Source organism: Aspergillus fischeri, genomic scaffold, assembly GCF_000149645.3.
Source record: "Aspergillus fischeri NRRL 181 1099437636245 genomic scaffold, whole genome shotgun sequence".
Taxonomy (NCBI): Eukaryota; Fungi; Ascomycota; class Eurotiomycetes; order Eurotiales; family Aspergillaceae; genus Aspergillus; species Aspergillus fischeri.
Genome location: NW_001509773.1, coordinates 1,466,235 through 1,493,401, shown reverse-complemented (window position 1 = coordinate 1,493,401; position 27,167 = coordinate 1,466,235). Strand labels below are relative to the sequence as shown.

The 27,167-nt window shown below is 51.8% G+C and overlaps 13 protein-coding genes across 13 annotated transcripts, besides 3 other annotated features; 4 read left to right on the top strand and 9 right to left on the bottom strand.

The window, feature by feature from the left end:
• Positions 1-123: 123 nt before the first annotated feature.
• NFIA_106550 (cytochrome P450) lies at positions 124-1,774 on the bottom strand (the record flags this gene model as incomplete). The annotated part of the gene is made up of 3 exons (XM_001267063.1): positions 124-311; positions 358-459; positions 511-1,774. 3 exons carry the CDS (start codon positions 1,772-1,774, stop codon positions 124-126), a joined length of 1,554 nt encoding a protein of 517 aa, XP_001267064.1.
• A 269-nt stretch (positions 1,775-2,043) lies between these two features.
• Positions 2,044-3,421, bottom strand: NFIA_106540 (endo-1,4-beta-xylanase; the record flags this gene model as incomplete). The annotated part of the gene is made up of 9 exons (XM_001267062.1): positions 2,044-2,199; positions 2,250-2,338; positions 2,418-2,435; positions 2,489-2,577; positions 2,625-2,770; positions 2,821-2,942; positions 2,996-3,044; positions 3,092-3,132; positions 3,187-3,421. The coding sequence occupies 9 exons, from the start codon at positions 3,419-3,421 to the stop codon at positions 2,044-2,046; spliced, it is 945 nt and encodes a 314-aa protein (XP_001267063.1).
• Positions 3,422-9,674: 6,253 nt separating this feature from the next.
• NFIA_106530 (uncharacterized protein) lies at positions 9,675-10,083 on the bottom strand (the record flags this gene model as incomplete). Its single annotated transcript, XM_001267061.1, is given in 2 exon segments — positions 9,675-10,028; positions 10,048-10,083. 2 exon segments carry the CDS (start codon positions 10,081-10,083, stop codon positions 9,675-9,677), a joined length of 390 nt encoding a protein of 129 aa, XP_001267062.1.
• Positions 10,084-10,170: 87 nt separating this feature from the next.
• On the top strand, positions 10,171-10,597 carry NFIA_106520 (uncharacterized protein; the record flags this gene model as incomplete). Its single annotated transcript, XM_001267060.1, has 2 exons — positions 10,171-10,262; positions 10,357-10,597. The coding sequence occupies 2 exons, from the start codon at positions 10,171-10,173 to the stop codon at positions 10,595-10,597; spliced, it is 333 nt and encodes a 110-aa protein (XP_001267061.1).
• A 204-nt stretch (positions 10,598-10,801) lies between these two features.
• Positions 10,802-11,984, bottom strand: NFIA_106510 (pfkB family carbohydrate kinase superfamily; the record flags this gene model as incomplete). Its single annotated transcript, XM_001267059.1, has 3 exons — positions 10,802-11,550; positions 11,608-11,802; positions 11,873-11,984. The coding sequence occupies 3 exons, from the start codon at positions 11,982-11,984 to the stop codon at positions 10,802-10,804; spliced, it is 1,056 nt and encodes a 351-aa protein (XP_001267060.1).
• A 618-nt stretch (positions 11,985-12,602) lies between these two features.
• NFIA_106500 (uncharacterized protein) lies at positions 12,603-13,697 on the top strand (the record flags this gene model as incomplete). Its single annotated transcript, XM_001267058.1, has 1 exon — positions 12,603-13,697. One exon carries the CDS (start codon positions 12,603-12,605, stop codon positions 13,695-13,697), a length of 1,095 nt encoding a protein of 364 aa, XP_001267059.1.
• A 1,008-nt stretch (positions 13,698-14,705) lies between these two features.
• NFIA_106490 (uncharacterized protein) lies at positions 14,706-15,681 on the bottom strand (the record flags this gene model as incomplete). Its single annotated transcript, XM_001267057.1, has 2 exons — positions 14,706-15,492; positions 15,542-15,681. 2 exons carry the CDS (start codon positions 15,679-15,681, stop codon positions 14,706-14,708), a joined length of 927 nt encoding a protein of 308 aa, XP_001267058.1.
• A 1,445-nt stretch (positions 15,682-17,126) lies between these two features.
• On the bottom strand, positions 17,127-17,871 carry NFIA_106480 (palmitoyltransferase YKT6; the record flags this gene model as incomplete). Its single annotated transcript, XM_001267056.1, has 4 exons — positions 17,127-17,246; positions 17,295-17,575; positions 17,623-17,788; positions 17,851-17,871. 4 exons carry the CDS (start codon positions 17,869-17,871, stop codon positions 17,127-17,129), a joined length of 588 nt encoding a protein of 195 aa, XP_001267057.1.
• Positions 17,872-19,734: 1,863 nt separating this feature from the next.
• NFIA_106470 (hydrophobin family protein) lies at positions 19,735-20,256 on the top strand (the record flags this gene model as incomplete). Its single annotated transcript, XM_001267055.1, has 3 exons — positions 19,735-20,017; positions 20,064-20,152; positions 20,200-20,256. 3 exons carry the CDS (start codon positions 19,735-19,737, stop codon positions 20,254-20,256), a joined length of 429 nt encoding a protein of 142 aa, XP_001267056.1.
• Positions 20,257-20,380: 124 nt separating this feature from the next.
• Positions 20,381-21,214, bottom strand: NFIA_106460 (GNAT family N-acetyltransferase; the record flags this gene model as incomplete). Its single annotated transcript, XM_001267054.1, has 3 exons — positions 20,381-20,425; positions 20,478-21,041; positions 21,098-21,214. 3 exons carry the CDS (start codon positions 21,212-21,214, stop codon positions 20,381-20,383), a joined length of 726 nt encoding a protein of 241 aa, XP_001267055.1.
• Positions 20,845-20,870: a microsatellite.
• A 582-nt stretch (positions 21,215-21,796) lies between the features above and the next one.
• Positions 21,797-22,531, bottom strand: NFIA_106450 (GNAT family N-acetyltransferase; the record flags this gene model as incomplete). Its single annotated transcript, XM_001267053.1, has 1 exon — positions 21,797-22,531. The coding sequence occupies one exon, from the start codon at positions 22,529-22,531 to the stop codon at positions 21,797-21,799; it is 735 nt and encodes a 244-aa protein (XP_001267054.1).
• A 328-nt stretch (positions 22,532-22,859) lies between these two features.
• Positions 22,860-24,518, bottom strand: zrfC (putative ZIP Zinc transporter; the record flags this gene model as incomplete). The annotated part of the gene is made up of 4 exons (XM_001267052.1): positions 22,860-23,639; positions 23,685-23,928; positions 23,980-24,123; positions 24,169-24,518. 4 exons carry the CDS (start codon positions 24,516-24,518, stop codon positions 22,860-22,862), a joined length of 1,518 nt encoding a protein of 505 aa, XP_001267053.1.
• An 853-nt stretch (positions 24,519-25,371) lies between these two features.
• Positions 25,372-26,402, top strand: aspf2 (major allergen Asp F2; the record flags this gene model as incomplete). The annotated part of the gene is made up of 3 exons (XM_001267051.1): positions 25,372-25,771; positions 25,833-26,311; positions 26,361-26,402. The coding sequence occupies 3 exons, from the start codon at positions 25,372-25,374 to the stop codon at positions 26,400-26,402; spliced, it is 921 nt and encodes a 306-aa protein (XP_001267052.1).
• Positions 26,403-26,414: 12 nt separating this feature from the next.
• Positions 26,415-26,473: a microsatellite.
• Positions 26,474-27,011: 538 nt separating this feature from the next.
• Positions 27,012-27,031: a microsatellite.
• Between the last annotated feature and the right edge of the window lie 136 nt (positions 27,032-27,167).

The window sequence follows — 27,167 nt, the reverse complement described above, 5'->3', positions numbered from 1 at the left end:
CCCGGGTAGTTGCAAAAATCCCATTGCAGACTCGTATTCTTTCCGGTTGGATACTAACACAGCATCGTCTCCCTATGTGCTGCACAATAGCATTGAACTAGCTGATTGATCACGCTTCCAGCTTCACTTCCTCCGGGTAAAAGTCAAATGCAGCGGCCCCATATACAGCACGAAGTTGTCCTGCGCCTGCTGCTTAAATGCCTTCCCATCCTCCCCCGGGGCAAATCCCATATCAAACGTCGTGATCAGTTTGGCGATTGTAGTACGCATATTCAGCAACGCCAGTGGTCGGCCGACACAACTATACGGACCTATTGCCGTCAACACTTAGTATAAGGATCACAGGCGGATATATACCTAGGCTAAACGGCGCAAACGCCGAGCGATCCTTGATCAGATCGGGGTACTTGTACCATCGCTCGGGGATAAACTCGTCCGGCCGCGCATAGCATAGCTCAGCTGTGCGATACCATTAGCATGTCCTGACACATTCCACAGTCGTAGTCTTACATCTCCCCATGGCATACTGCGGACAATACACCGTCATCTCCCCGGGGATATGCACCCCCTCCACCTGGATCCCCTCGGGGGGAGTCTTCCGCTGCAACCCCGACGACACAGCCGGATACATCCTCAAGGCCTCATTAATCACGCCGTTCAGATGCTCCAAAAGCGCAATATCAGCGCCACGTACATCCCCAGCATCATCAACAAACGGCTCAACCTCCTCGCGCAGTTTGCGCAGCTGCTCCGGATGCCGCGCAAGCTCGTACAGAACCCCACACAGCGACACGGCAGTCGTATCGCTGCCCCCCACGACGATCAGCCGCGCGTCGCCGTCTAGCATCAGTTTCTCCTCTGGAGTGGGCTCCCTCCCTTTCAGCGGGGCGAGCAGCGAGGCGCTGATGTCGGGTATCTGCAGGTGCATGCGCATGCGTGCTTGGAGCCTCTCGCTGCAAAACGACAGGAAAGCCCACCAGTCGCGCGTCAGCCAGGGGATTTTCAGCAGGATGAGGTGCAGCCACGGCGGGATGAAGAGGCCGATGTTGCTCAGGGCGGCGTTCAGGAGGGTGATTCCCGGGTGCTCGTGGCCGGTGGTGAGGCAGTCGAAGCTGCGGCCGAAGGAGAGGTCGCCCATGACGTCGAAGGTGTACAGGTAGATCCACTTGCGGATGTCGACGGTCTGGAGGGTGGTTAGTTGGGCGATGAGCTGCTGCTGGTAGGTCTTGATGCGCTGCTCGTAGCCGCGGACCATCTTGTCGCTGAAGGCGGGGGTCCAGGTCCGGCGGCGGGCGTGGTGCTCTTTGGCGTTGCGGCAGTGTTGCAGGGGGCGGGAAGGGTAGGACAGGTCGTACCAGGGCCCTTTTGTGCAGGGGGATTGGGAGCCGTAGATGGCGGGGGCGGCGGACGGGTAGATGATGGAGAGGTCTGAGGGGCCGGTGCGCACGATTGGGCCATATTGGCTGTGTAAGGCCTGGAGGGTAAGATATGCATTGTGCTTTGGGTTGATGTACCAGAGGCCGGAGACGCGGGCGGCGAGAGGGCCGGGAAAAGAGCGCAGCGGATGGAGGAGGAGACGGTATACTAGGATGCTGGTATAAAGGCTGGCGAGATACACCAGGATATAGCTGTAGTGGAAGAGTACGGTGACGACGGCGGTGGAAATAACAAAGAGGACCAGGTAGATATGGCTATAGAGCTGATGCTCGCCACGTCGAAAGTAAACGACATGGCTGAGGACGCCGGCAATGGCGATTAGAACGTATGGATCCATTGTCTGCTGCTACAGCTGGAATCTGAAGTGAGCAGGAATCGACATTTATAACCAGCGAATACAGCTGACGCTAGCATTCCGATCCAGGCGGAGTGTTTGTTACAGCCACTCTACTTGCATATTGCTGACAGTGATCTGATACTTCATTGGAGTTGGCGCTTCACAGCGTTTCCGTTTATGCAAGGGATGATCCAATTGTGTCACGCAGCGCACCATATGTACATGCAACCTCCCCACATAATGCCAGATCAGAGGCACACGATGCCAGATTATAGAGCAGCAATGATGGCATTATACGCCGCCTTGGGCTGGTAGTTGCTGTCGAACAATAGTGGAGACGAGCTGGAGCGCCACGAGTCCTTGTCCGACACCCCCCAGACGGTGATTCCCACACACTTCGGGACACCCAGGCATGCATTGACGACCTGTTTTTATTAGTGTCGATTACCCTGCAACTGGCGATCAAGAGACATACATTGACGTAATCCTGGGAGCTAGCACCCGCGATATCCAGCTCAGTAATCGCGACCTCGGAGACGCCGGAGGAGGCAAGGGCAGTCAATGCTGTACACGGGGGGTCAGCGTTACGTAGACAAACCAAGGAAGGAGACTTATCCTTTGACGCTAGACGAAGCACCCGCACCAAGGTGGGTTTGAGAGCCTTCAGGAAGAGTCAGTGTAAATCATCACACACAGCTCGCGACATAAGCTCACCGATTCCATCGATAGGAATGCCCGCAGCCAACCACTTCTTGACATGGCTCACCATCCCCTGCGTTTTGCCATAGCTAGCCGAGTCGAGACTTTGATGGTCAGATACAGTACATCTCCAGCCAAAACAAAAGCTTACTTGTAATCGTTGATGTACAGCTTCGCAGAGGGATCCACAGAGCGCGCCGTCTCGAAGGCAATCCGCACAAAGTCCTCGCCCAGCACGCGGGAGAAAACGCTGTCGCGGAGGGAGCCGTCCTCGTTGAAGATCTCGTTGACGACGTCCTTTACAATATTAGCTGGGCTGGCGTCATGTGGGATAGATGGCAGCTTACCCAATGGTAAATCTGGCCTTTGTACCGGGTCATGACAGTGGTGATGTGGTTCTTCAGCACCGAGGTCAGGGTGTTTTTGTCGGTGATAGCCGACACCCAGGACGGGAGTTGGGAGTGCCAGACTACACTGTCAGCTTATCTGCATCCTTGAGATGCCGTTAGGTTGAATGAATACCTAAGGTGTGTCCGCGGACCTTCATGCCATTCTGTTTTGCATAGTTGACCTATTGTCCTTTAGCATATACTCGACAGAGATGAGCAAATTACATACCAAGAAATCAGCACCAGCGAAGTTGAAACTTCCTCGCGATGCTAAACAGACAGTTATGTCAATAAGTTATGCCAACCAGAGTGACAGAGACCTACGCTCAGTAGCATCCCACTTCATGCTATTCTCCGGCGTCAACTGGCCAAAGTCTTTGCGCACAATGGCCTCATTCTGCGAGTTCTGGAGCAGACGTTGGTCACTGGCGGTGCCAAAGTACTTCTTGCCATGGGATGTAAAAGCCTGGTTGATGCTGGTTGCCTGGCGTTCGATCACGGCCGCCGAGACTAGGGAGGCAAAGAGAATGCTGCTGATGAGCTTGCTGAGGACGACCATTTTGAATTTGTTAGAGTTGAATCCGATTCTTGTATGTTGAGGAGTTGCTGAGAGTGAGTCTCCTCCTGACAGCAGTATTTATAGTTGAAAGTACTGCCAGAAGTACAGATACTCCACAGGGTCCAGGCTAAGTCGTTTAGGCTATATTCAGTTTCACCATTCGGTCCAATCACTATATCCGAGGGAATGCTGCAGAATGTTTTCACTTTGCGACTGGGCTTGTTTCAGCCAAGTTTTGCTTTAATATCCGCTTGCCGATCCCCCACCGGTAACAGAGTCCTATATCACATCAATGGCAATTGATGGCCAGTCATATGCCTCCTTGAAGAATTCAGCCGGAGACTAATATTCCTCTGCCTATACAGATCAAGCCGTTGCCCCTTTTGTTCCGGCTCTCCTCCTGAAGACCACCATGCCAGCTACTAGTAATTCATCTACCCGGATCCACCACGGCGCCATCTGCACTCCTACAGGCATCATCACAATCATCAGTACCAGAAAGATAGCCTGAAGTTGAAAGGCTGCAACTAACCAGTCTTCTGACTCGCATCCTGGCCAGACCATCCTACCCAAGCCCAGCACTCCTTCTGGTTCCAAAGCAGCGTCCCCCAGATCACCCGCAGGAAATTATCCACTGTCGTCTGCAAATACAGACAAGCATATCCTTTGCATCCGCATATAGCCTATACCCCGCATTCACTAGGAGCTTCTCCCGAAATGCCCAAGGTCTGCAGACCCATGCATCGCCACATGTCCGTCGGGCTTGCACGACAGGCATATACAAATAGCCTATATTAACCATGCCAGCTTCTCTGTATCCACTACTCTGCAACACCGATTTGGACGGTTTACGGTCCTTGCGGGGGTGGAGGGACCCCGTACAGCCTGTTCGGCACGCCACCGCGCCGTCGTAGTCACTGTTTCTGAGGTAGGGAGGTCGCCATGCTGCAGGGGTTATTGCCTGAGATGTTGCGGTCTGTCAGGAATGTATGCGTGGGCCATGGGTGGTGACAAAGCTGATGTTGCCGCGGTTAGCGAATTGGGTAAACTGGTTATGCAGCTACCATGACGTTTGAACCGACGCTTGTATCCGCCGTGCTGACTTGGGGTACATCTTGCGATTGGCGAGGCTGGAACCAAGCAAACGAGTGTAGAAGAACTCATGCTGCATTACGATCTTTGTATCCTTATTGCCGTTGATGCGGTCAAATGGCCAAACGGACGGATCCCCTGACTGGATGGGCGTGATCGGGTCCAAGGCTGAGGATTGATGAACTGCTCCTGTTTCGATTCAATAATCGATTCGCAACTTCGCAGCAAATAGATACTAGTTCTACGCTGGTGACTCTTGTGGATACCAATCTACAACCGCATCATGTTGTTGCTGGACTGCAACACCTATGAAAGGGGGTCGGGCGAGATACATGCAAGGAGCTTCACTCTATCCTAATGCAGACACGACACTAGATCTGCTTCTCAGACATCCAAGTCTGTTCAGAAGGAAACAGACGGGGTAAGAGATTCACATGTACTTAAAGTTGCAGAATGCATTCTACTTTGACCAACCCTCGATTTTGTTGGGCGGTCCTAGTCACAGAAGAGTGGAAACTCATTCACTTTCAGCCCTTAAACCCAGCACCAGAATTCAGGTATGTGGGCAGTGACATAAGAGTATATTCACTGTGAGATATTACGCCTGCTTTTCTCCAGAGCCTCCGCAATTCTCTCTTATCCCATCTTCTATACCTCTTCAACGTGCACTTCATTCTCATTCTTATAAGGCCTGAGTGAATACCAGTCAAATGGCCAACGGCCTCTGACATACTCGGGGAGATTGAATCAAATAGGCTGCTTCATTGGATCCATCATCACTTCGTTAAGATCGGCCATAGAAACCCAAGGCGCCATACACAACCTGGGATATTGCCTTTTGGACAGTTTAAGCGTGCATATGGCTTGCAAACTGGAAAGGTACGAAATGCCAGCTATCATGCAGTCTTCTACTGTCCTATGAATCTCACATTATATCTGTGCAGGGATGCAAAATAACAAAAACTCATGGCTGCTCCAGCCCTCGGAAGAGATTCTGATGGGTTCAATCCCAAGCCTTAACACTTTGATATTGGCAACTACAACTGATCGATCCCAAGGATTGATCGTGCTCACCTTGTGTTCAGAATTACTACAACAGCGTAACAGAGACTACGCTTTAACCAAGTCATTACTATGAAAGATCATGCCAAAGCGGAAGCGGACAGCCTCGAACGAAGACCCCACCTCACAGTCCTGCACGATTGCTTCGCAGGCAAAATTCACTCCCCAGAAGCCGCCGCCAAACTAGCATCTGCCGCTTTAGCACTCGACGTCTCCCTCGATGCCCAGCTGGGCCAACTCTGGCATCTGTTGCTTCAGATTGCATGCAAGCACCCACAACACCAGGACAAACTCGTTGATATTGTCGTGGATATTTCCCATCTCCCGGACGTTGCAGATCGAGGCTGCAGAGCACTCGGCCCTCTGAAGGGCCTGGCCATTTTGTTGTCAGCCCGTCATTGCGAGTTCCTTTCTGTCGTCTGGTAACCAGCACTCTGAAAACCCCCAAGGGTAGTAGGAGTATACAATCCACTGCTGTTGGCACGGCTATGCGTCCCTCCATGTGCACTTCCTGATTCGAAAATTCCACTGGCCCTACCCTCGCTTGCGGTTGGTCTGTTCAAGAGCAAGCCGCTCGTCATTAGAATCATGCCAACACTAATCCACGGATGCCATACCTAGTGGATGATGGTGGTAGAAGGCAATCTTGACAAAGATAAGTATCACCCATTTTGTTAAGCAAGCAGCAATGAGTTTTGCTGGCTAGGCCAGCACGCTGTAGACTTGTCATGCTCCTCTGGCTCGTCTCTGCTCTGCACAGTCATCTGGTTGCGGCTCAGTTGACAATTTGTGGGCCGCACAATGTTGAAAGACCTTCGCGAGAGGCAGGCTCCTATAGACAAAGGCCAGTATAGGTCAGCCATGTCCCCTTCAACTTATTCTTTGCCCTAAACAACATAAAAAAACAATTACTGTTTGTTTACAGTTCATCAGAAGCAAACTTGGCCCTTTGTCGTACTCTGATTTAAAAGCGTCTTACGGTCCACCCAGTCTGACTTACCTTTTGAGACAGGCCGTTGCAGAAACATCTTCCTCCAAATAGAGCATGTCAGACGGTTTTAGACGCTGCTAGCTGAGATGCCAAAGACCAACGCAGGCAGGCCAGATGCGCCTCCTGTGTTATCTGTCACTTAGCCTCGCTCTCAACAACCACTACTACTACCGTGCCGCGGACGACGATGTCCTCGCCACGATGGCTGTTCATTCAATCGATGACTTATCCATTCATTCGCTTCTTTTTCTTTTTTCTTCTTTCCTTTCGGCGATTCTACCAGATCTGGATATCGACCATTCTACTCTGAATAAGGCTACTTCCTGCTCCTTCCTCCCACTTCGCTAGATACTTCATTCAAACCTGGAGAAGAAGAGAATCTTTTTTCTGCTTCGATGGGAAAGTCTTGGGGCAATGCCATTGAGAGCTGACTTAGGAGTGGGAGATTCGTGATCAACCCCTCTGGAGGAGGCTCTGTCTATGGTGAACGTCCGGCGAGCTCCCATGCCACTGGTAAGTTCCTTCCGCTATCTCTCCGATAGCTCGCAGCTAACACTGTGTAGGAAAACATCATCACTGGACTGCCTCTGTCTCCTACAGGTACACTAGAGCAATGGGACAGTCCGCCCACTGCGGTGACATAGCGAATCCAGTAAGTCTACCCTTTGCTATCGATGAACAGTTTTTGTCTAATCTTTTATCGCAGCTACTCTTACCACGCCTGCAGAGGACTTCTCCGTACCCATCGTTTCACCGCCAGAGCTGCAAATTGCCTTCCTGACTGGGTTCAAGGCATCAAGCAACATATCGAAGCTATGTTTGCCTTATCATACGAATGATAAGATCGTGGAGAAACGGGGGCTCTAACCCCTCGAAAAGTGAATGTCCTTCGTTGGAGACTTGTGCACAGAATACTCGATACTGGATTGACGCACGGGAACTGATGTTCTTCGCCCTCCTTTGAGATCACTGTCGTGATTACCGAAACGCTCATCGGGCCGAGATACAGGCTTTCAATCGGCCTGTTGTCCACGGCAGCAATGCAGCAGCTGATGCAACCATTTTCGAGGACCGGCGGCCGACGGACGAGCTACGACAGTTCACTCACATATATAGATGATGCATTCGACGTCAAGCAGATTGGTATTACATCGTCCCATTGCATGGGTACACTGGTGATGAACGAATCTCTGGAAGTATCACGACTACCACCTTGATCACCCGGGAGTAAGGCCATTGAGCCTTCGTTCCCTACTCACACAGCGAGATCTCAATACCCACTGATGAAGGTGCATCAAACTCAAGCCTTCGACAGTGCTTCTTGGCTTTAGGTGTATTTTCTTCTGGGATTCAGGCGTCCATACATCCGTAAGCTTGGATCCTCATCCATCCTTCACCGGTCCGACAACGGTGTTGGGACAACCTGCATGGGTGGCATCATTTTGCCTGATTCAGAAGTCCCTGAGCAAACATTGTCATTTTCAGAGCTGACCATCGACGAAGACCTCTATTATAACCCACAGACTCAAATGAATCGCGAGCACGATCTCGACACTCAAGAGGATCACCGGTCACAGTGATTTCTGCTCTTGTTCCCATAGAGGAAGAATGGATCTTCGAACGGTACAATGCTTGGTCAGCCAAGGCGCCCAAGCCCCGCGATGGCCCATACGCGTTCGACGATTTGCTACGAACGTGGATGCGTTCTGTGAAACGGAGAATGGCCGAACCGTGTCTGCAGGCTGGTTGAAAATTTAAGACTCCAGCAAGATCTGCGGTCTCGGGGGGAAAGGGTGGTGCTTGTCTACAACTATCATGTTGACAAATCATTCAACATCACATATCACTCTTGTTTTGCGAAACGAACTCAAGGCCACGCGCGGGGGACGCATAGTGCTCCTCAATAACCAGTAAGTTTAACCTTTATTCAACATTGCCAGCTGGATACTAATACTCTGTCATTTAGACACTACCCGCTGTCTATTATTGATGCGTTTAAAGACAGAGTAGCCCTGCTTATCAGGGACCATCTCAACATCCTGACGTCTAGGATGATAGCCTCGTCTCTGTCATTCAAGACAATTGTTTGCAAAGTACAGTGCCCAGCGGTGTCTTCACTCAGGTCAGCTTTGTTACTCCTGATCCCATTGACGAAGAAGCTTCTTCTCTGCTAGACGAGAGATCAGATCAGTAAGTGGCACCAAACGGTGCTCTTCAGCCTCGGATGATACTGAGGACATCAATCCAGAAAGAGGATTAAGCGCCTCATCCCTAAACACTCTGACCAAGAGGACCAAGGCTCAGGAAGCCGGCAAGCGCACAAGTATTGTCCCGCCAAAAAAGACGTGCTCCGGTCCTCAGAGTCAACAACGATGAAGATGAGGACAAGTCCATAGGTTCAGGTACATTGATCCCACCAACAGGACGGATACCAGCCTCGAAATGGTGTGAAAGCAGCTTGCACACGACATGCCGATGCCGAGTCCTCCTCCCCCAGGATCAACATGAAATCTCGCTTACATGGCCATCATATGGTGCATCATATGTCGACTACTTCGTGTCTTGCACACATCCAGTCTTCTTCAACTGACTGCATTACTCGACTGATGATTTACTTTTGCTTTGCCGCTTCACTTGTTTTACCACCCCCTCGTTACTTTGCTTGTTTTACCAACATATTCTTTACAGCGAGGGCGCTGGCTTTTCAGGGGGCCCCATATGTCGTGTGACCACGTGAGCAGTGGTCGTTTATCCATCTCCGCTGTACGTAGCACCTAGGAAGATCATCAATCAACGAGCATACGACACGAATGACTACGAACTGCCATAACATGGTAGCATGTCGTGGTTGATCTGAGACCTCAGATTGAAAAGCCTATATCCCCCTTTGAAAACCCTCCCCTCCTAACGCATTACCACACCACTGCACGCTCACAACGCACAACGCAGGGGTCTCCCTGCAGGCCAGGCGAGGCCGAACGCAAATGCCAGAATATTTGAAGGAAAGTCCACCTCTGAAAACGCTTTTCTGAAGACGAAAGAAATTGGCACCACTATTTATCATCGCATCAAGCCTGAATATCACGACCCTTTTTCCATCGGTCCGTGTCACTCAGAGTATTCGGGCATCTGAGAGATGCCCTCCTTCAACATTCTAGGATGACGAAGCCATCCAGGAATCCCACGAGCGCTGGCTTTATCGGTGACAGAGACAGACTGAATCTCCCTCTTAGCCGGGCGTAAAAAGTATTGATCGTTATTGGGAACTTGATGGCCTGGAATTCCGACGAGATCAGGGCGATTCACAATAACGCCGGCAATCGGAACAAGTTTCTCTTGGATCTGCTTAAGGACGTCACTCAAAAGCGTCATACCCTGACTTGGCATGGCGCAACTACTGTGGAAGAACTCGATCTTTCCCACCAGACGCTCTACTTTTCGCATGATCGAGATATCCGGCGTCTACCTTCTACCAAATTACCGCGTACGCAATGACGTCCGACAGACCAGTCATCATAACGGCTGGTTTGACACCTAATTCGGCACCACTGGGGACAAACCCGTATAAAGCAAACCGATTCGAAGCAGTGCCAAACCACTTTTTATGCAGCGAGCAACGCCTGCTAGCCAACCCACTGGGGCTGGAACTGCGATCCAGGCAGGCAATGCCAGCACAGCCACAGAGACCGCTGCCCCGTATTCTTCTGCGTCAACAGCTGTCGCCCCTTCGGCTTATTGATTCCCTCGCAGCGTTTGCCGGAAATTGGACGATTCCTGACTCTGCATATAGAAACATGGTTACTACGCGTTCATCCCCTCGCGGCAATGCCGCTCCTGCCCGTGGTGCTCCCTCCGGTCGCCGTGCCCATGGTCGTGCTAGGCGCGGCCATGTCGCATCCACCCGCGGTGCCTCCAATGCCGCCACTGCTCCTCGTAACCGTCCCGCTGGTCGCGGACGTGCCGCCTCTCGCGCTGGTCGCAGTGGTGGTGCGGCTCGCGGCCAGCATCTGTTAAACCATCTGACCCAGTAGAGGCTGTAGATACCCAGGAAACGTCTACAGGTAGAAATTGCAAACCGACTTGACCCAACAAAGGATAGGATACATTCTACTATGGTCAAGGCTCAATCTTGTTGGGAAATGTCAATCGCAGGCGAGTCGAATTGTCACTCTTAGATCCTTAGATCCAATGCAGTATTCGTACGCGAAAAGAAAAAAGAAGCCAGAGCCTCAAACCTAGTCCCCAAGACCAACAACCTCCCTATACTCACGCAACCTCTCAAAAACGTCCACACCATTCCACAACTCCCCATCTCCGCCGGAGATCAGTTCCGGCATTCCTACCTGCTCTAGCGCAAATGAGCCCCCCACAGTCCCATAGCAAGCCGCCTCAACCGCATTCCCAGTACGGAGGTACCCAACAGCATACGCCCCCAGAAACGCATTCCCTGCCCCAGTCGGATCAACCACCTTGGAATGCTGTTCCCCCACTGGTCCGGACGTATAAAACGGCGGCAGCCACGTGGGAGGCATATCGCGCGCGACAACAACGCTCCCGTTCTCGCCTGCGCGGACGACGACGGTGCCGGTCCCGTCTGGGCCGACGCCGCTGTCTAGCATCCGTCGCGCCAGGGCTTCAATCGTGGCTTTGTCGTGAGCTTTTGCTGGGGATTCGCCATAGAGTGCGGCGAGCTCGAGGTGGTTTGGGGAGAGGACGTCGACGGCGTGTGCGGCGACCAGGCAGGACTGGAGGTTCTCGGGTTTGCAGGCGTAGGGGGCTGGTTCCCAGATTATGAAGGGGCGGGGTAGGTCTAGGTCTAGTGCGCTGGTTGCTTCGTTCCTGAGAGACAGGAGGGTTGAGAGACGGGTCTCCATGTCTTGGGGGGTTTCGAGGTAGTGGTATGCTTTTGCAGTTAGGAGGGGGGTGTTTTTCAGGTTGCTCTCGTGAACTGGGAGGAGGGGTGTTGTATACGTGAAGTGTTTCGCTTGGGTCGATTAGTTCTTATTCTTGTCCATGATGAATGAATCAGGAGGTTCCGCACGTCCAAACGTAGTATCCTCATACCCCAGTAACCCTCTCGTTGACGGCTTGTCCGATTCTCGTTCTACAATCAATGTTGCATCCCAGCTCCTTAGCCGGTCCTCCATGAGCTTTGGAAAGTCATTCCCAGTATGGATCATCCAGCCCAAGGTCCGGCTCAGCGGAGGGCGGAGGAATAATCGAGCACCGAGCGTGGCTGCACCACGGATCAGCTCAACGACATGTTGTACATCGCAGTCAGTTGAAAACGCCAAAATAGAACCAACCGTAGGCACCAGAGCCGCCCAAAATATCAAGTAATGGCTCCTGGTTGGGGAAGCGGATCTCGTCGAGGACCACCAAGCCGAGGCTTGTGAAGGAGATGCTGGGTGTGTTCATGATCAGAGATTGTGATCATGCCACATAACAAGAGTCCTCTTTCGTGTTAAGCTTAGTATGTAGCCATTCTTATCGACAATTGAGGGTTTAGGATAATTTGACAGCAATGTATTCATCTTCTGGTCATGGAGACAGTGGGTGATCACATGACTTGCAATGACAAGATTTGGCGTAAGTCAGTCACCTGACCTCTCATCTACCAAAAGCCCTAAGTCCTTACTTCTTACAGAACCAGCTCTCCATGGACTTGTAATGTGACTTACAGCTGTAGTTTCTAGGATATTCATGGATATGCTGTAAGATAGGTTAAGTTGTCAAATCATATAAAGCATGATTGGCCAACCATTACTAAAAATCACTACCACGGCAGCTAGTCACTGTATGGGAGCCTTGGAACGCAGAATCTAGTGAAAAGCATATTATTAGCATACTGTGATATAAACTTGGCTGAAACTATAACACGTATGTTAACCATTGATACCTGGGGGATGCAAACTACCTCATCTATATCATTACGCAATTCCGAATCATCAATGCGGGATCCAAAATGTCTCACCTAACTTTTTGCTGCGTCGTTTCTCGAAGCAAATGGACACGAAACGAGGAACTATCTGCAACATGGAATACAAGCGCATTACCAGCTTCATAACAAGAGTTCGCTCTCTCGAGACCACAGAAAAACAGCCTGAGCCCCTCATACAAGTCAGAAAGTATCCGGCATTCAAGGAAAAATACTGGGAGCCATGCCTCATGTTATATCGAGCTCGCATCCCCTACAAGGTCTGGAGTCACCGCGATGTTCTTATTGCGCATGGCTCTGCTCGGAATGAGGGGCCCCGAGAACTACATCTCCTGGTCAACGACGTCGAAAAGGCAGCTCAGGCTCTACAGGAAGGGGGATACATTCGCACAGCCCTGTGCTTCCTCCAGGGTGACCTGGGGATACCTGCAAGCGAGCTTTCAAAGGCGTGTCGGCTGGTTAGTCCTACCGCGCTTGAAGAAGGAATCGCACGGCGTCAAAGACAGACTGCCCGCGATCCCGCGGAGATCCTTGCGGACATCCGCAAAGGGCACGAATGGCATTGTGTCCAGGGGGTGGCATTGCTCGCGGCTGAGAGCTGGGCCTACGAGCCGATTAAACCAGGGGACGAGGAGCCCATCCCCGACCTGCACGAGTACTTCAACTCTCATGTTTCCCTGTGGCTTGCCGGCAGTTCCGAGAAGCGTGTGCAGGACATGTATGTCCAAGGTGTTCTTGTGATGATTGTCACTGAGCTTGATGAGGCCTGGAGTGTGGGATTTGAGGAGGGAGTTAGGGTGGTATACCGGCCTCTACTCTTTGATCTGATGCGGCAGACCCACGAGGAACTGGCCTATCATAGTCGAGCGTGGGGGCTGTGGTTGTTGATGTTCTTTTGTGAGGGGTTTCGTGACTATCATCGAAGTCGGGTCCAGAAGGAGATGAATCTACATGATCTACCGTGTCCGGTGTGGTCGCATGGGTTTGTCCGCGAGCGGCCCAGATTGACGATTGAACGGACAGTCGAGAGAAGCAGAGGTTGCCCCGGCGCTGTAACAGGGTACAGGGCCATTCTTCCGAGATTTACTTGGCTTGTCAAGTTTCCAGCTGGGGAAGGATGGATCCAGATCTCGCTGAATGTTTTCCGAGTGCTTCAGAACAGACACAGCAAGCGAGCCTCAGTAAGGAACTGATGTTGTCTGTGGAACTTAGCAAAGAGGATTCAAAGCGCTCCAATCACACTGTATGTCAACTATTTACATATCGTACGTGGCATTGAATCCATAATTAATATATGTACTCCGAAAACAGCAGCTGGCCATAATACCCTGTACTAATGCCAGAAGTATCTCCGGGGGTGAGGTTCTACTTGATATTGCTTGGTCTTAATCCACAGGCAGCTTCCATCGTCCACGCATCTGAAGAGAGACTATTGCTCTACGAACTGCAATGACCATAGTAAACCACACATTGTCATGTCATAATCTTCTACACTTGCAAAAATTATCGGGTAATCTGTTAAGCCAGCTTCTGAGAGCAGCGTTGTCATATCTGATGGCTGGTGACGGATGAAACCATTTATTAAGATTCATCTTTGAATAATGAGCTAATATCTATATCCTTCTCTAGTTGACCTCAGCTGGAGTTCCTTATTGACCTACAAATGCAAGGCTACTATATCATTATTGTCGGACTGTTGCTCAAGTAGCTAGCCTGAACCCTGGGTATATGACAGTCAAAGATCGTCGTACTAGACCCCGCTATAGACTCAGCCTATTCAATGTGGGGTCCCGCGATTTGCCTTGGAAGCATCGAAGAGCAACAGATGACATATATACTCGGGAGTCTGTGGAAGGAACCCGGTATATGCATACAAGCCTGGTGAATAAATGGTCATTGGCTCATTCGCGTGGTTCGAGTTGATCCTTCTTCCAGCGGGTTTAACACCCGGTCATGGCATGCCGGTTTCGCTCGAGACTGTTCCCCGAAAATCAATCTCAGAGAACTCCCGGATGAGATGGAGGCGTGATCACGTCCCTCACGGGATTCGGCCGGGCCGGTGATATGCGGCGGTGGAGCCCCGCCGTGATACAGGTCCGCAGTCAGCTAGGGTTAGGGTTGCCCGCCCCATATATCATGTGACATGACCATGATATTCTTTATGAGTGTTTATCTTCAAGTAAACGAATGCAAGGCATAATTCATGATTCAGCCGGTAATCGGTCTAGCTGTCCGTGTAGAAAGGCTCTGCCTTCGGTATTGGCAAAGCCTCCAATCCCAAAAGCCGGAATGATCCGACACATGCGCGTCAACGACGCCCCGATCCAGTCCCGACTAACGCGCGTGAACCGCTCCTTGGCGGGTAATTGCATCGGCCGGTTGTACAGGTCCAGCCCAAGTAGGTGGATCGGGGTGCTGATCAATTGAATCGACGCGGGGACTGCGAGCTGCGCTATGAGGATTTTGAGATTCTCGCTGGAGACGACCGAGTCCGGGATCGAGGCGGAGACCAAGGGCGGGAGGTTGAAGGAGCCGAAGATGGTGAGGGCGTCACGGATGAGAAAGGCCGAGTAGGTTGCCAAGGGAAAGGAGCGGGTTACGGTGCGGATTTTAGGCTGTGAGGCGGCTGTTGATACTGCCCCAGTTTGGGGGTTTGTAGTCTTGGTTGCAGATTCAGTAGTAGTGGTCGTCTTGTGGCCGAATAGCTGAGCGAACTTGACGTCTTTCCAAATGCCCACGGACGAGTTCACCAGAAAGGTGGAGAGGAACGTGGTCGTCCCTGCGATGGCATGGTCGACGGCGGGGTAAACCTTGTTGAGGATGGTTTCCGTGGCATTGGCCGTTGCGAATGTCGCGGTATATAGAGACCACACCAGCAGACTTGGTCGCGATGTGAGGAAGGTTGCAGGTTGTGTGATAGAAAGCCAGAGATGTCGGCGAAAGGCAGGCAAGAGAGGTTGATTGTAGGATGACTTTTCCACCACCAGCCTGGTGCTGTTAGTATCAACGAGGGACAGGAGCCATGCATAAGACTAACCGGTCGAGGATCATAACAGCTGGAGTCACTAATGTTGCTGAACCTGCAGCAACTAGAACATCCGCCGCCAGGTATTCGGCAAGCCTATTGCGTTGGCCACCGAATGACCAGGAGTGGCGGATGGGAAAGTCTTGGTCCATGGTGCTCAAACCACAGTCATAGAGTCCGGCGGTTTCAAGTTCTAAATAAGGGATAAATAATATGCAAAGATGGGAAACGCTTCTGGGTATGCAATGCTACAGTGGTTAGATGAACAGTGGTAGACCCATGTCGACGGACACGCGACACTCACAGTGATCAACGCTAATGAGACGAGACAAGGCAAAAGAATGACGGTATAACCTTCTCAACCAGGAGTCAGGAACGAAGACAACCACCGATATAAGAGACAAAACCCAACCATGCCAACTGTCACCGCACAATTCATACTACCGGATATGGATCATTTCGGCGGTTGCGGCCAATCAGACACTCACCGGGCCGGGAGGCCGGGTACCGTCGGTGATTTTGGTGAATCTCTGCTGATAGGAAAAGGGAGAAGCAATGCCGAGTCCATCGGCGACAAGGATGAAGGACTTTATTGGCAAACCCATGCTGGAAAGTGGATCGGATTAGCAATAGTTTCATCTTTGAGTGTACCTTAAACCACCAGGGACCATCCAAATTGCGCGGTTCTAGAAGACTGGATGATCGACATCCGGGCTTTATCTTAGGTAGAATTCAGGCACGCAATCTATCCAGCCCATGATTGATTACGGTGGAGTTGCTCTAGTGAGTGTACCCTGTGCCCTATTGCCTCTTTTGGTAATGTACCCCGCCACCTTGTAGCAGCAAGTTATGAGTATTCATCTATTGTTCTCATTATTTTCTGGTCTCAGCTGTGTTGAACCAGTGATGGCATAAGCAGTGATTTGTTCTCATGTCGGACGAGGCTCAAGGTCTGGCCTTCTCCTAGGACTCGGGATCAAGGAACCTCGCGTGGTATTACCAGATTGAGCTCGTTGTCCTCATATGGCGCAAACTTCCACAGAGACGTAACCGGGACGAGAATAATAAGGATGAAAGGCGACCTACACTACAAGCAAAGGTGGCTTGCAGCCTTGCCGCTAAAAATAACTACGTGGATGAGTGCCTATACCTGGAAGCAACACGTGATTTTGTGCCTCAGGCCGCCATAATCAAGGCCGAGATTAAACTGCGCAGGCATATAAATATGATCCAGGGGCGAGGCACTGAAACGGCGATTGCGTGAATTCGAGCCGTGGGTCTCATGACAAAAGATACAGCATTCTGATGGTCATTAATCAAACAAATGGCTTCTCAGCAGTAGCAATTGATCCAGCGCTCGAATGAGTGGCAGCCTAACTTATCAAGTATCGCGAGATCTATCAGACTAGGCTGGTATGCATCCAACCTCTAGTCTCCCCAACAGAGCAATGAGCATTATAGAAATAGGCGAAAATCCAAGCCCATGTCCCCGGATCAAAACGCCGATTCTGCAACAACGGGACTGCCTGTATGGACTTCCACCCTTGGACACCAACGTGCCAAATATTCACAACCTTCGCTTTCCGTTTGTGCACAACTACATAATCACACAGCACGAGTTCTGCTTCTTCGCGGACGTGTAGAACATCTTGCTCTGAGCGCTCAGCCCCTCGCTCTTGGAGACCAGGTCGTCGATCTTCTCCCCTCGTTCCAGAACCTAGCGGGTGTCAGCTCTCGTCTCGCGAGTTTCCAAAAGCCAACTTACACTCTCGATAGTCTTATGTAGCACGATCTTGGTCTCATCCAACTCCTTTTGAATCTTCATGATACTGTCCACCTCCTGGGGGTTCTGGTAGGTCGTAATGTATGTTCGCAGCTGAGGGAAGGGAACGGGGTTTCGCGAGGTCGCGGCGGTGGGATTCTGGGACAGAAATTCATCGAGGATTTTGGAGAGGATCTGATGCGCTGCGAGGGAGGGGTACTCGTTATCACTGATGATGACACCGGCGATGCCTTGGGTTCGGGCGTAGACGTGGAATGTAAAGTCTGTCTTGATCAATACGAGTTGACCGGCGCGGATGGATCAGTCGTACCCTGCTCCTGAATATCCTGTCTCTGGCCCTGTTTTGTGCGTTCGGCAACAGTCTTGCTGAACATGGTCATGAACTCGCTGATGCTACCCCGAGTGAAACGGGAGTAGCTGCTGAGCTCGCTCTCAGCGCAGAGCTCCACAGCGGGTTGCTGGGCATTTTGTAAGATCTGAGAGAAGTATCAAGTCAGCTGTGTTAGGCACTTATAAGATAAAGGATGAGAGCACGTACTCCGATGTAGACAATCTTCATTTTGACGGACTGGGGTAGCTATGATGACGGAATGGTGGTCCAGATCAGGTGCGGGGAAAAGGTCGGCTCGGAAAAGGGGCGCTGTTCTGCCACCGCCTGCCTAAAAGCCACTCACAAGTGTCTTCAACTGTTTACTGTCAAGGCTACAATCAATGACCACCGAGTATTACTCGATCTCTTACCGTAAGGAGCAATATGTGGATTGATATTAACTGCCAGATTTATTGATTTGAATGTGCCTTCTGCTTGCATATGAAGAGGATTGTTACGCCGCACGACATGGAAACTGGATCCTCAGCAGTTGGACGACCGACCAATCCGTCTGCTGCGAGGAAGACCTCAGGGGGGCGCAGTCACACCCCGGGACCCTATATTACTATCAAAACGCAAGCCGATTTGCTCCCTGCCAACCCGCAGAGAAGTTTGAGGGTATTGCGACGCCCCTAGAAGGTTTTCAGACCCTCAAGCTATGGGGAAAGCCTATGGTCTTGAATGCTTGATTAGACAGGATATCCCAAAGCCTAGACCTGATCATCGGCTTTACGAGAAGTGGAACAAAGTATCAGAGAGTCAGCTTATGGATTTTCAGTCAAATCCAAGAGAGCATTGCCCTTGACTTGATTTCAACACCAGATGACAAAACCAACGCCGATGACATGTTCCAAGCAGTAATCGAGCTTGTCAGCAAGTACGGAGAATGTCTTCCGCGTACGACATATCTGCGACTTATTTCATGAAACGAGAAGACTTTAGAATCGCGGAAGAGTTTGTCTCTGCGTTCACGAGAGACCTACAACTCGCAAATGAACTGGGATGCACCAATACGCCCTTCAGCGCCTGCGTCTTGTTGCTGGAGCAACTAAGTAAGGATATACCAAGCTGGGTAGCATCCGTTGAGGCATCCATGGATGTTAAATTCGATGATGTTGGACCGAAAACGATTACCTGGGAATACTTTCAGGAAGTATGCCATAACGCCCTAGATTGTGTTGCTGTTATTGCATACAGATCAAATCCACCCCACCGGAAGTCCAACAACAAAGGCAAGCGTCTCATAAGTTATTGATCATATGATCAGCAACTTCACCAGCACCGTAAATGTGCTTAGTTGACTGTTTAAGGAGAACTCATTCAGTTAGGCTAGCACAGGATACATATAGACCAACAGTTCCTACTAACTGCGGAGAACTTGAACCGGCCCGGACCGAATGCAACCCAAGTTCGCAGCAGGCACGAGACGTTAGGGACTAAGGTGATGTATGTGGGCCTACCCAGCATTCAGGTATCAGCCCTTTCCTCCAAAGGTCCGTCCTAATTCTGCCGCGGCCAAGGCACTATAAACCTGTTTCCAAAGAATGGATCGTCTTAGCAGACCAATGCGCTGGCTTGAATAGTACGAATTGACGAGCCTGATTCCCAGACTCTCAGAATGCCTAGTAAAGTTTATTCGCTAGGAAAAACAAGCATAAACAAACTGACCGAGGAATGTCGCTCGACCCATGATTTCTTGCTAATAACCAGTGACTGCTATTTAGTACTACCATTTCTGGCACGTATATCACAGAGAATGTGGATCTTGCCTAATTGAAGTTATTGAGGCTATTCACCCTTGACAGGTACCTACATTCCCGGGCTACTCGACCCACCGTTATCCCTTTGGCGGAAATATGATCGACTATACTTTCAAGGATGTAAATATCCGAACCTCACTATGGAATGTAGAACTCTGACCCTTGATAACCGGGATTCTCTCTTAAGACTTCACTTCCGACATCTCACACTCTCTCCGGTCTCTTCACTCTCTTTACGTTCTCACCTCTAGTCGTTCTCTTCCATTTCCTGCCTTTCTCTCCATACCGCAAAATGAAGCTCATCACCACCATTGCAGCCCTCCTCCTCGCCGTCACGGCGGAAGCTGGTGGAAAGAAGGGTTGGGGCGGCGACTACCCTCCGATCCCCAGCGACATGACCGTGAAAGAGGCAGCAAAGAAGTGCGGTGACCAGGCCCAGCTCTCCTGCTGCAACAAGGCCATCCGCGCCGGCGACAAGACCGACATCGGGGGCGCTCTGAAGAACATTATCGGCGGTGGCTCTGGCAACCAAGGCGTGGAGATTTTCGATCAGTGCTCCCATCTGGGTGTTCAAAGTAAGTTTTGTCCTCTATAATACCAAAGTAAATGCTAACGAGACAGTTCCTATCATTGCGATTGCTGTCCAGAATATCCTGAACGAAGAATGCCATCAGAATGTGGCCTGCTGCCAGACGAACCCCGGCAGTGCAGTAAGTCAGTCCTTTCTCAAACATGGCAAAAGTCTAACGTGGTATAGAGCAACGACTTGATTGGTGTCGAGCTGGCCTGTATCGCACTTGGAAATCTGCTGTAGTGCGGGTCATGGGCTGTATTTCTTTCATACAGATATTTATGCTCAGTCACGTAATACATTTAATCTTTTATCTAATACCTGCAACTGAGCATCAATGCTTTATGCCTTAACCTGGCAAGTCCAGTCAGGCCTTGATCTCGATCTTCGGATCCCGCACCATGCAATACAACTACCCTCGTCAGCATATCCCATATCACACAAGGGGGGCAAAAAAGACAAACCTTGCACGCATCCCACCCATCCACACACTCAATCTCCTTCACCAGCCTAAACCCCAACCTCTCATAGATCCCCAGATTCGGCTCCCCCTTGGAACTCTCCAGGTAACACGGCACGCCCTCCGCATCCGCCCGCCCCGTCACAGCCTCCACCAGCCTCCTCCCCACCCCCATCCCCCTCATCTCCGCACTCACCGCGATCACATTACAGAAGTAGTATCCAGCCGGGTTTTTCCAGAGCTCGGCGTGCGTGCGCGCCTGCAGAGCCTTCCAGATCCAGTACCGCCGGACATTCAACCCCCCGCGGCCGCGGAAGCGGATGTTGTTGAGGAGTTGGCGGAATGAGAGGAGCCAGTCTTGTGTCCAGGTGGTCCAGGTCCAGGTCCAGGTCCAGGTTGGCTCCCCCTGCGGGGGGAACCACCAGCAGACGCCGACTACGGCGGACGAAGGAGGGGGGTGCTTGTCTGTTGGGGTGGGGCGGTATTTGGCGATGTAGATGGGGGCGTTGGTGTTGAGGCCGTGGAGGAAGTGCGCTGAGAGGGAGGCGGCGTTGCGGTGGATGTCGTACTAGTCTCTGTCAGTCTGCAAGATTGCGTAAGGCATGGTGTGTAGGTAGGGAGTACTTTGGATGGATCGTTGAAGACCCAGCGGAAGTATGGGTCGTCGGCGAACGCCTTCTGGATGCAGACTACGGCATCGGGGATGTCCGGTTTTGTAAGCGGAAGTATATCGATTGCCATCTTGGGCTGTTAATCAATTTCTACTGGCTCTGCGGATGGGCTGCGATAGGGATATGGTGTATGTGTGGGAATGTCGGCGGAGGGGATAGAGAGAGATCGCCATCTAAGTGATGATTGAATATCTGACTATCAGATTGGATGTGCGCAATACAATGATGGTAAACTGTCACTTCAAGTGCTAGAGTTGTGTTCTACTATGGTTGAGATGAAGCTTATATGCTTCAGAGACAAGGTCACGAGATATCCCTACAAGGCAGTTCCATGCGGTTGTTTTAGATGAGCCTGTACTGCATGCACCAAGTACAGGTGTCACATTACTGGGAGAGCTTGCAGCCCACCTGCAAAGCCAAGTCGGACAGAGTCGTCCATTGTCATCCATAAGTTAAGATCAGACGAATCATAGTGGACAAGGCCAAGTGATGCCGCCAACTGGGGATCCCGAGCCCCCGCTGTGGAGGGCCAAGCCTCTAGGCGGAATCAGGCAGGTTCTTGCGGTGGTGCACTATCATTGGTGATAATCATGATGATTTTATGGATAGATACTCTCAGTCTCAGCTGAGTGTCTTGTACAATGCTATACCCTCAGTTTGGATGATTGAGAGCCGGCTCCCGAATCATAACTACATATGTGGCATCTCCCTCCCCCCCATACACCGAGTAATCAATCACAATATCCTCCACATCCCGCCATCCATACTTGCTATACAGCGGATACCCCTCCGGCGTGGCCTCCAGATAAATCCGCGCATTTGTCTGGTCTGCCATCCGCACTCCCCAGTCCAGCAAGGCCTTTCCCACCCCTTTCCCTTGATGCTGCGGATGCGTCACCAGAAGTTCCAGAACTACCCCCGTCAGCTGCCCGGCATCTACAGATAAGTAGCTGAAAAGTGCAAACTCACCGATATCCCCATCCCTGACGTACTTCTCCCTCATCTCCTCCAGCGCCTTCAGCAATCCCTCGTAGACCGCTACATTCATCCCTGCCGGCCGCAGCTGCGCCATCTGCGCCGCCTTGGCCCTTGCTTCGTCGGAGAGGACCACCATCTCACTCTCGTTCCGCCATTTCGGACTCGGGTCGGGCATAAGCCACCGTGCGCATCCCAGGATTTGATTCGAGGTGGAGTCTGTAGCGACTAGTACGTGCATCTTGGGGTTTGAGAGTTTGTCGTAGGTGCGGGAGATTTTCATGGGCGTGGCGGATAGAGGGTCGATGTTTGGGAGCATGTTGCGGTACATGGGGGCATCTTGGAAACAGATGATGTTTAGCTCGGCGATTGCGGGCGCGTCGGCTTCGGTGGCGTAGCGGATGGTGGTCATTTTGTTTACAATTGAGCATGTATATGTTGAGGAAGTTGACAGTTGGAGTTAAAGGCAAACGGGTAAGTATTCGGTGGGGGCCTAAATAGTGCTTGGATGTTCGTATTTTGTGCCGTTGTCATAAACGGAGTCCGACTGGCCGAGGTTGACTCGGTCTGACTCAGAATGGGATCTTCTAACTGCATAACTAACTAGATTAGATTGAAATAAGAATTTATTGTTCATGTCTAATCATTATCATAGCTTCATAGGCTATAGCCTACAGCATAGCTACAGCTAGCCCTCTATCCCCACTTTCTTGAATAGCTTCACTAAGCGAGAAACAAAGTTACGCCCACTTCCCCAACACCCCCATCAAGACCATCCCCGCAATCAGCGAGAACCCTCCAACAGCCACACTGCTCATTGTCGCATCCATCATCTCGCCGCCCTCCATCACCCAGTCCCGAGCCCACATATCGACCAGCCCAACCCACACCAGGATACCCGCCGACAGCGCGTCCAGCGTTCCCAGCGCCACAAGCGTGCTCTGATCATTCCCATTAAACGAATGCAGCACCCCCAGCCCGATCGCCATACCGATCGGCGTGATCACTGCAAACGCACCCGCCATCAGCCCCTTAGACCCCAGCAGCCGGCCCGGTAGCATCGCGATCCGCGCCCCGAGCGCCAGACCCTCGAAGAACTGGTGGAATATAATCACCACCAGCAACGTCTTGTAGAACGAGTCGCCTGCGACCACAAGGGTCAGTCCGATCAGGATGCTGTGGAAGATCACTCCGGCTTCCATGACGAGCACGGAGAGTTTGGTGTTGGGATTTGTGGGGTCCAGGGGAGGGCCGTGGTGGTGGCCCAGGGCGGCGAGGGTCGGTTGCTGCGGTTGGTTGGAGGGTGGTTCTTTGCTTGTGGATGAGGGAGACACTTCGCCGGTATGTTCGGGACAGGGTGACGCGGACCGCTTCCCGCGGGCGAGAATGATGCGGTGGCCGATGTACTCGAAGAGAAAGGAGAGGAAGATGCCGGCCATGACGACGGCGGAGGTGGTGGCTTCGTACTCGAGTTCGCCGAGACACTCGTTCGTGAACATGAGGTTGGCGTGCGTGTAGAGCTGTTCGGTTAGTTGCGTCCGTCATCTGGGTGGAGAGGGACATACATGAACAAACGCAGTGGAGAGGATGACACCCGTTCCGAACTGCTTGATCACCGTCGAGACGACGCCGTTTATCTTGGCAGAGGGCAGTTTGACCAGGAGCATGGGCAGAAACACGCCGATGGAGCTGGTGACGAGCACGACGAACAGGGTCCCAATGCGCAGGGGGACGTCGTAGTCGCGGTTTCGGAGACCACAGGATTTCTGGCTGCTTCCACTTTCTGATTCTCCCGCGCCCACACAGTGTCTAGGTGATTTAGTATTAGAAGCGGGAAACTAAGGCAGAGGGAAGACGTACTCAACACCCGCGTGAAAGTGACAGTTCATGCCCTCTTTCGACCCCGAGTGCGATTCCTCGCTCGAGCCAGATGAAGAGGAAGCTCCTGTCGAACCTCCTTCCCCGACAATCTGGACGTCGTTTCCCTCGGGATCCATGCAGAACCTTCTACCGTTAGTTACGGTCGATCAAAATACAACGGACCCTTACGTTTCTCCACCATGCGAATGGCAGCCTGTGTACTGGGCGGGCAGTTCCCCCGTCGGTGTCGACGGCAGGATCACTTGTACCTCGTGACCATCCCCGTCGATACAGAATACATCGCTGCCGTGGCTGTGGCATCCCGTCACGGCGGAGGCGTCAGCGGAGGCGGTTGTGCTGGCGGCGGCGGTCACAGGAACTGTCTTGGAAGCCGACGGAGTCGGCGTAGGGAATGGAGTTTCTTTTCCATCTGGACCAAAGCAGTACTCGGTGCTGCCGTGGTTGTGGCAGCCCGTATAAGTGACATACTGCGCGTGGGCAAGGCCCAGAAGAGACAGCAGCAGCAGAGCTTTGGCCATGGTTGATTGGTTTGAGTTTTGGTCAGTCGGGTAGCTACATGTTACGTGGTATGGTATTTATATCTATCTACGCAGCAAATGTGTGGCTATCGTAATTCACTCGATGGATCATTCGATGAGGACTAAGCCATTGGCAGCGAAGAGTTTTCCTCTCGCCTTGAACACACCACACTAACTCCCAAGGTATCTGCGGCCAAGAGCAGAATCTGACTGCCAAGCAGGAAAATTCCGCAACCGCTACGAAAAAGCAGTTATTTTCCCCGGCAAAATGGATCGAGAGTCGTGCTTGTTGCTCTCAAGGTACTCGATCCAAGACTCTTAGCTCCTCCGCCGGAATCTTGGCGCGGGCTGGCTCCATGCATCCATATCACGTTGTGACCTCGTGGTGCATCGTTGAGGGATTTAGCTTGGTACTTTCCTTCATTATGATATGCATCAAGACTACAGAGGCATGGACATTAGCTGTTTCAAGGCTGCACATGTAGGTCCCTGTATGCAAGACTGCAAGTCAAATCATGTACGAACAGGATCATATAAGGCTGACGGAAGCTCAGAGATCATAGCTTATCGGAATCGACCGACTCGAGAATCAGCTTGATCACTACCAAGGTGTCCTTGGCATCCTGTGGAACCCACTAGAATACGAACAAAAGACCATGCATCTCGATGGCTTGAGTCCTTGACCTACGTCGGGGTGGGCCGGTGGCGTGTATACCCTGATGGCCCAAATCCAACAATGAGACAATGAGTACCTCTGGAACCGCAAAGGAATCCTTCCTCGAGGTATATAAGGACGCCCTACCTCTGACTGGAAACTTACCACGCACCATCAATTGCTCATCATACTTTCAAAATGGCTGCTCTCCTCCGCCTTGCCGTTCTCCTCCCCTTCGTTGCCCCCCTCGTGGCCGCCCTCCCTACCTCTCCCGCCCCCGTCGCGGCGCGAGCAAACCCCCACGAACCCATCTTCTTCTCCTGGGACGCTGGCGCGGTTACCTCCTACCCCATCCACTCCAGCTGCAATGCCACCCAGCGCCGGCAGATCGAGGCCGGCCTGAACGAGGCGATCGAGCTCTCCCGGCACGCAAAGGCCCACATCCTCCGCTGGGGCAACGAGAGCGAGATCTACCGGAAGTACTTTGGCAACCGGCCCACCATGGAGGCCATCGGCGCCTACGATGTTATCGTGAACGGGGACAAGGCCAACGTTCTCTTCCGGTGTGATAATCCAGACGGCAACTGTGCTTTGGAAGGTAGGTTCCCCCGGCACCAAATACCTACTTCGCTAGACCTGCAGCTAATTATGTTGAACAGGCTGGGGCGGCCACTGGCGCGGCGAGAACGCCACCTCCGAAACCGTCATCTGCGACCGTAGCTACGCCACCCGCCGCTGGCTCCTCTCCATGTGCTCCCAGGGCTACACCGTCGCCGGCTCCGAGACCAACACCTTCTGGGCTTCGGACCTGATGCACCGTCTGTACCATGTGCCTGCCGTCGGACAGGGCCGGGTCGACCACTACGCCGACGGCTACGACGAGGTGATTGCCCTGGCCAAGAGCAACGGGACCGAGTCCACGCATGACTCGGAGGCGTTGCAGTATTTTGCGCTTGAGGCCTATGCGTTTGATATTGCGGTTCCTGGTGTCGGATGTGCTGGTGAAAGCCACGGCCATGACCATGGACATGACACCGGGTCTGCTTCTGCGTCTGCGTCTGCGTCTAGCTCTAGCTCTAGCTCTGGCGCCACGACTACCCCGACGGATACTCCCAGTGCCACTGTTGATGTGCCGCCGGTAAGTACAGTCCTAATCCGGTAAGAGGATGGATGACTGACGTTGGTAGAACTGCCATACCCATGAAGGTGGACAGCTTCATTGCACTTAGGCGAGGACACGATGCTTGATGACCGTATGCTTGACGCCGTATGCTTGACGCCGTATGCTTGACGACCGTATACTCCCGGTTAGGACCCGATCCTGAGTAATCGGGATTAATGTCTATTGTTTAAAAAGGAAGTGTTATGGACGTGCTTTTACTTATTTGGATTGCCTACCGAATATACATGCTATATAGCAATGTAACCCAATATAGACGTTCTTTATAATCCATCCAGATGTTAATATTATCATCTAAGCAGACGTATCTGATATCTGCCCCTCATGAACGAACGCCATTGGCAACATGTACAGTCGGACAGCAGAGTCCCGCAGAACCAAGACGCTGTCCCTGGAAAAAAGACCGGTACGTAACGTCTGACCTGTCCGGTTTGTAGTGTCCAATAGCTCAGACGCGTAGAAATTGGTTATCTGCACATATATCCACCAGTACGTCACCTGTCTTTGGAGTGCGCAGATGGTATGTGAGTAGTGATTGCTGGACGAATGTCTGCAGCGGTTTTGGCTTGCTGGAAGGGTTGCTACGCGAAGATCTTAGAGAGTTTTGGGCGAGGAGGAGGCGGACTGGACGTAGGTTGTCTCCAGTACCGCTGGTTTGTATATATATATATATATATACACGGAGTAGATGCAGCTACATATTCTAGGTAAGGCTAATTCTACAGTGTGTCGACAATAAATCCATCGATGAATAGAATATATTCCAAGAATCGCCAAGTCATTTGCAATAGACTTGACTACCACCTTCTGTAGA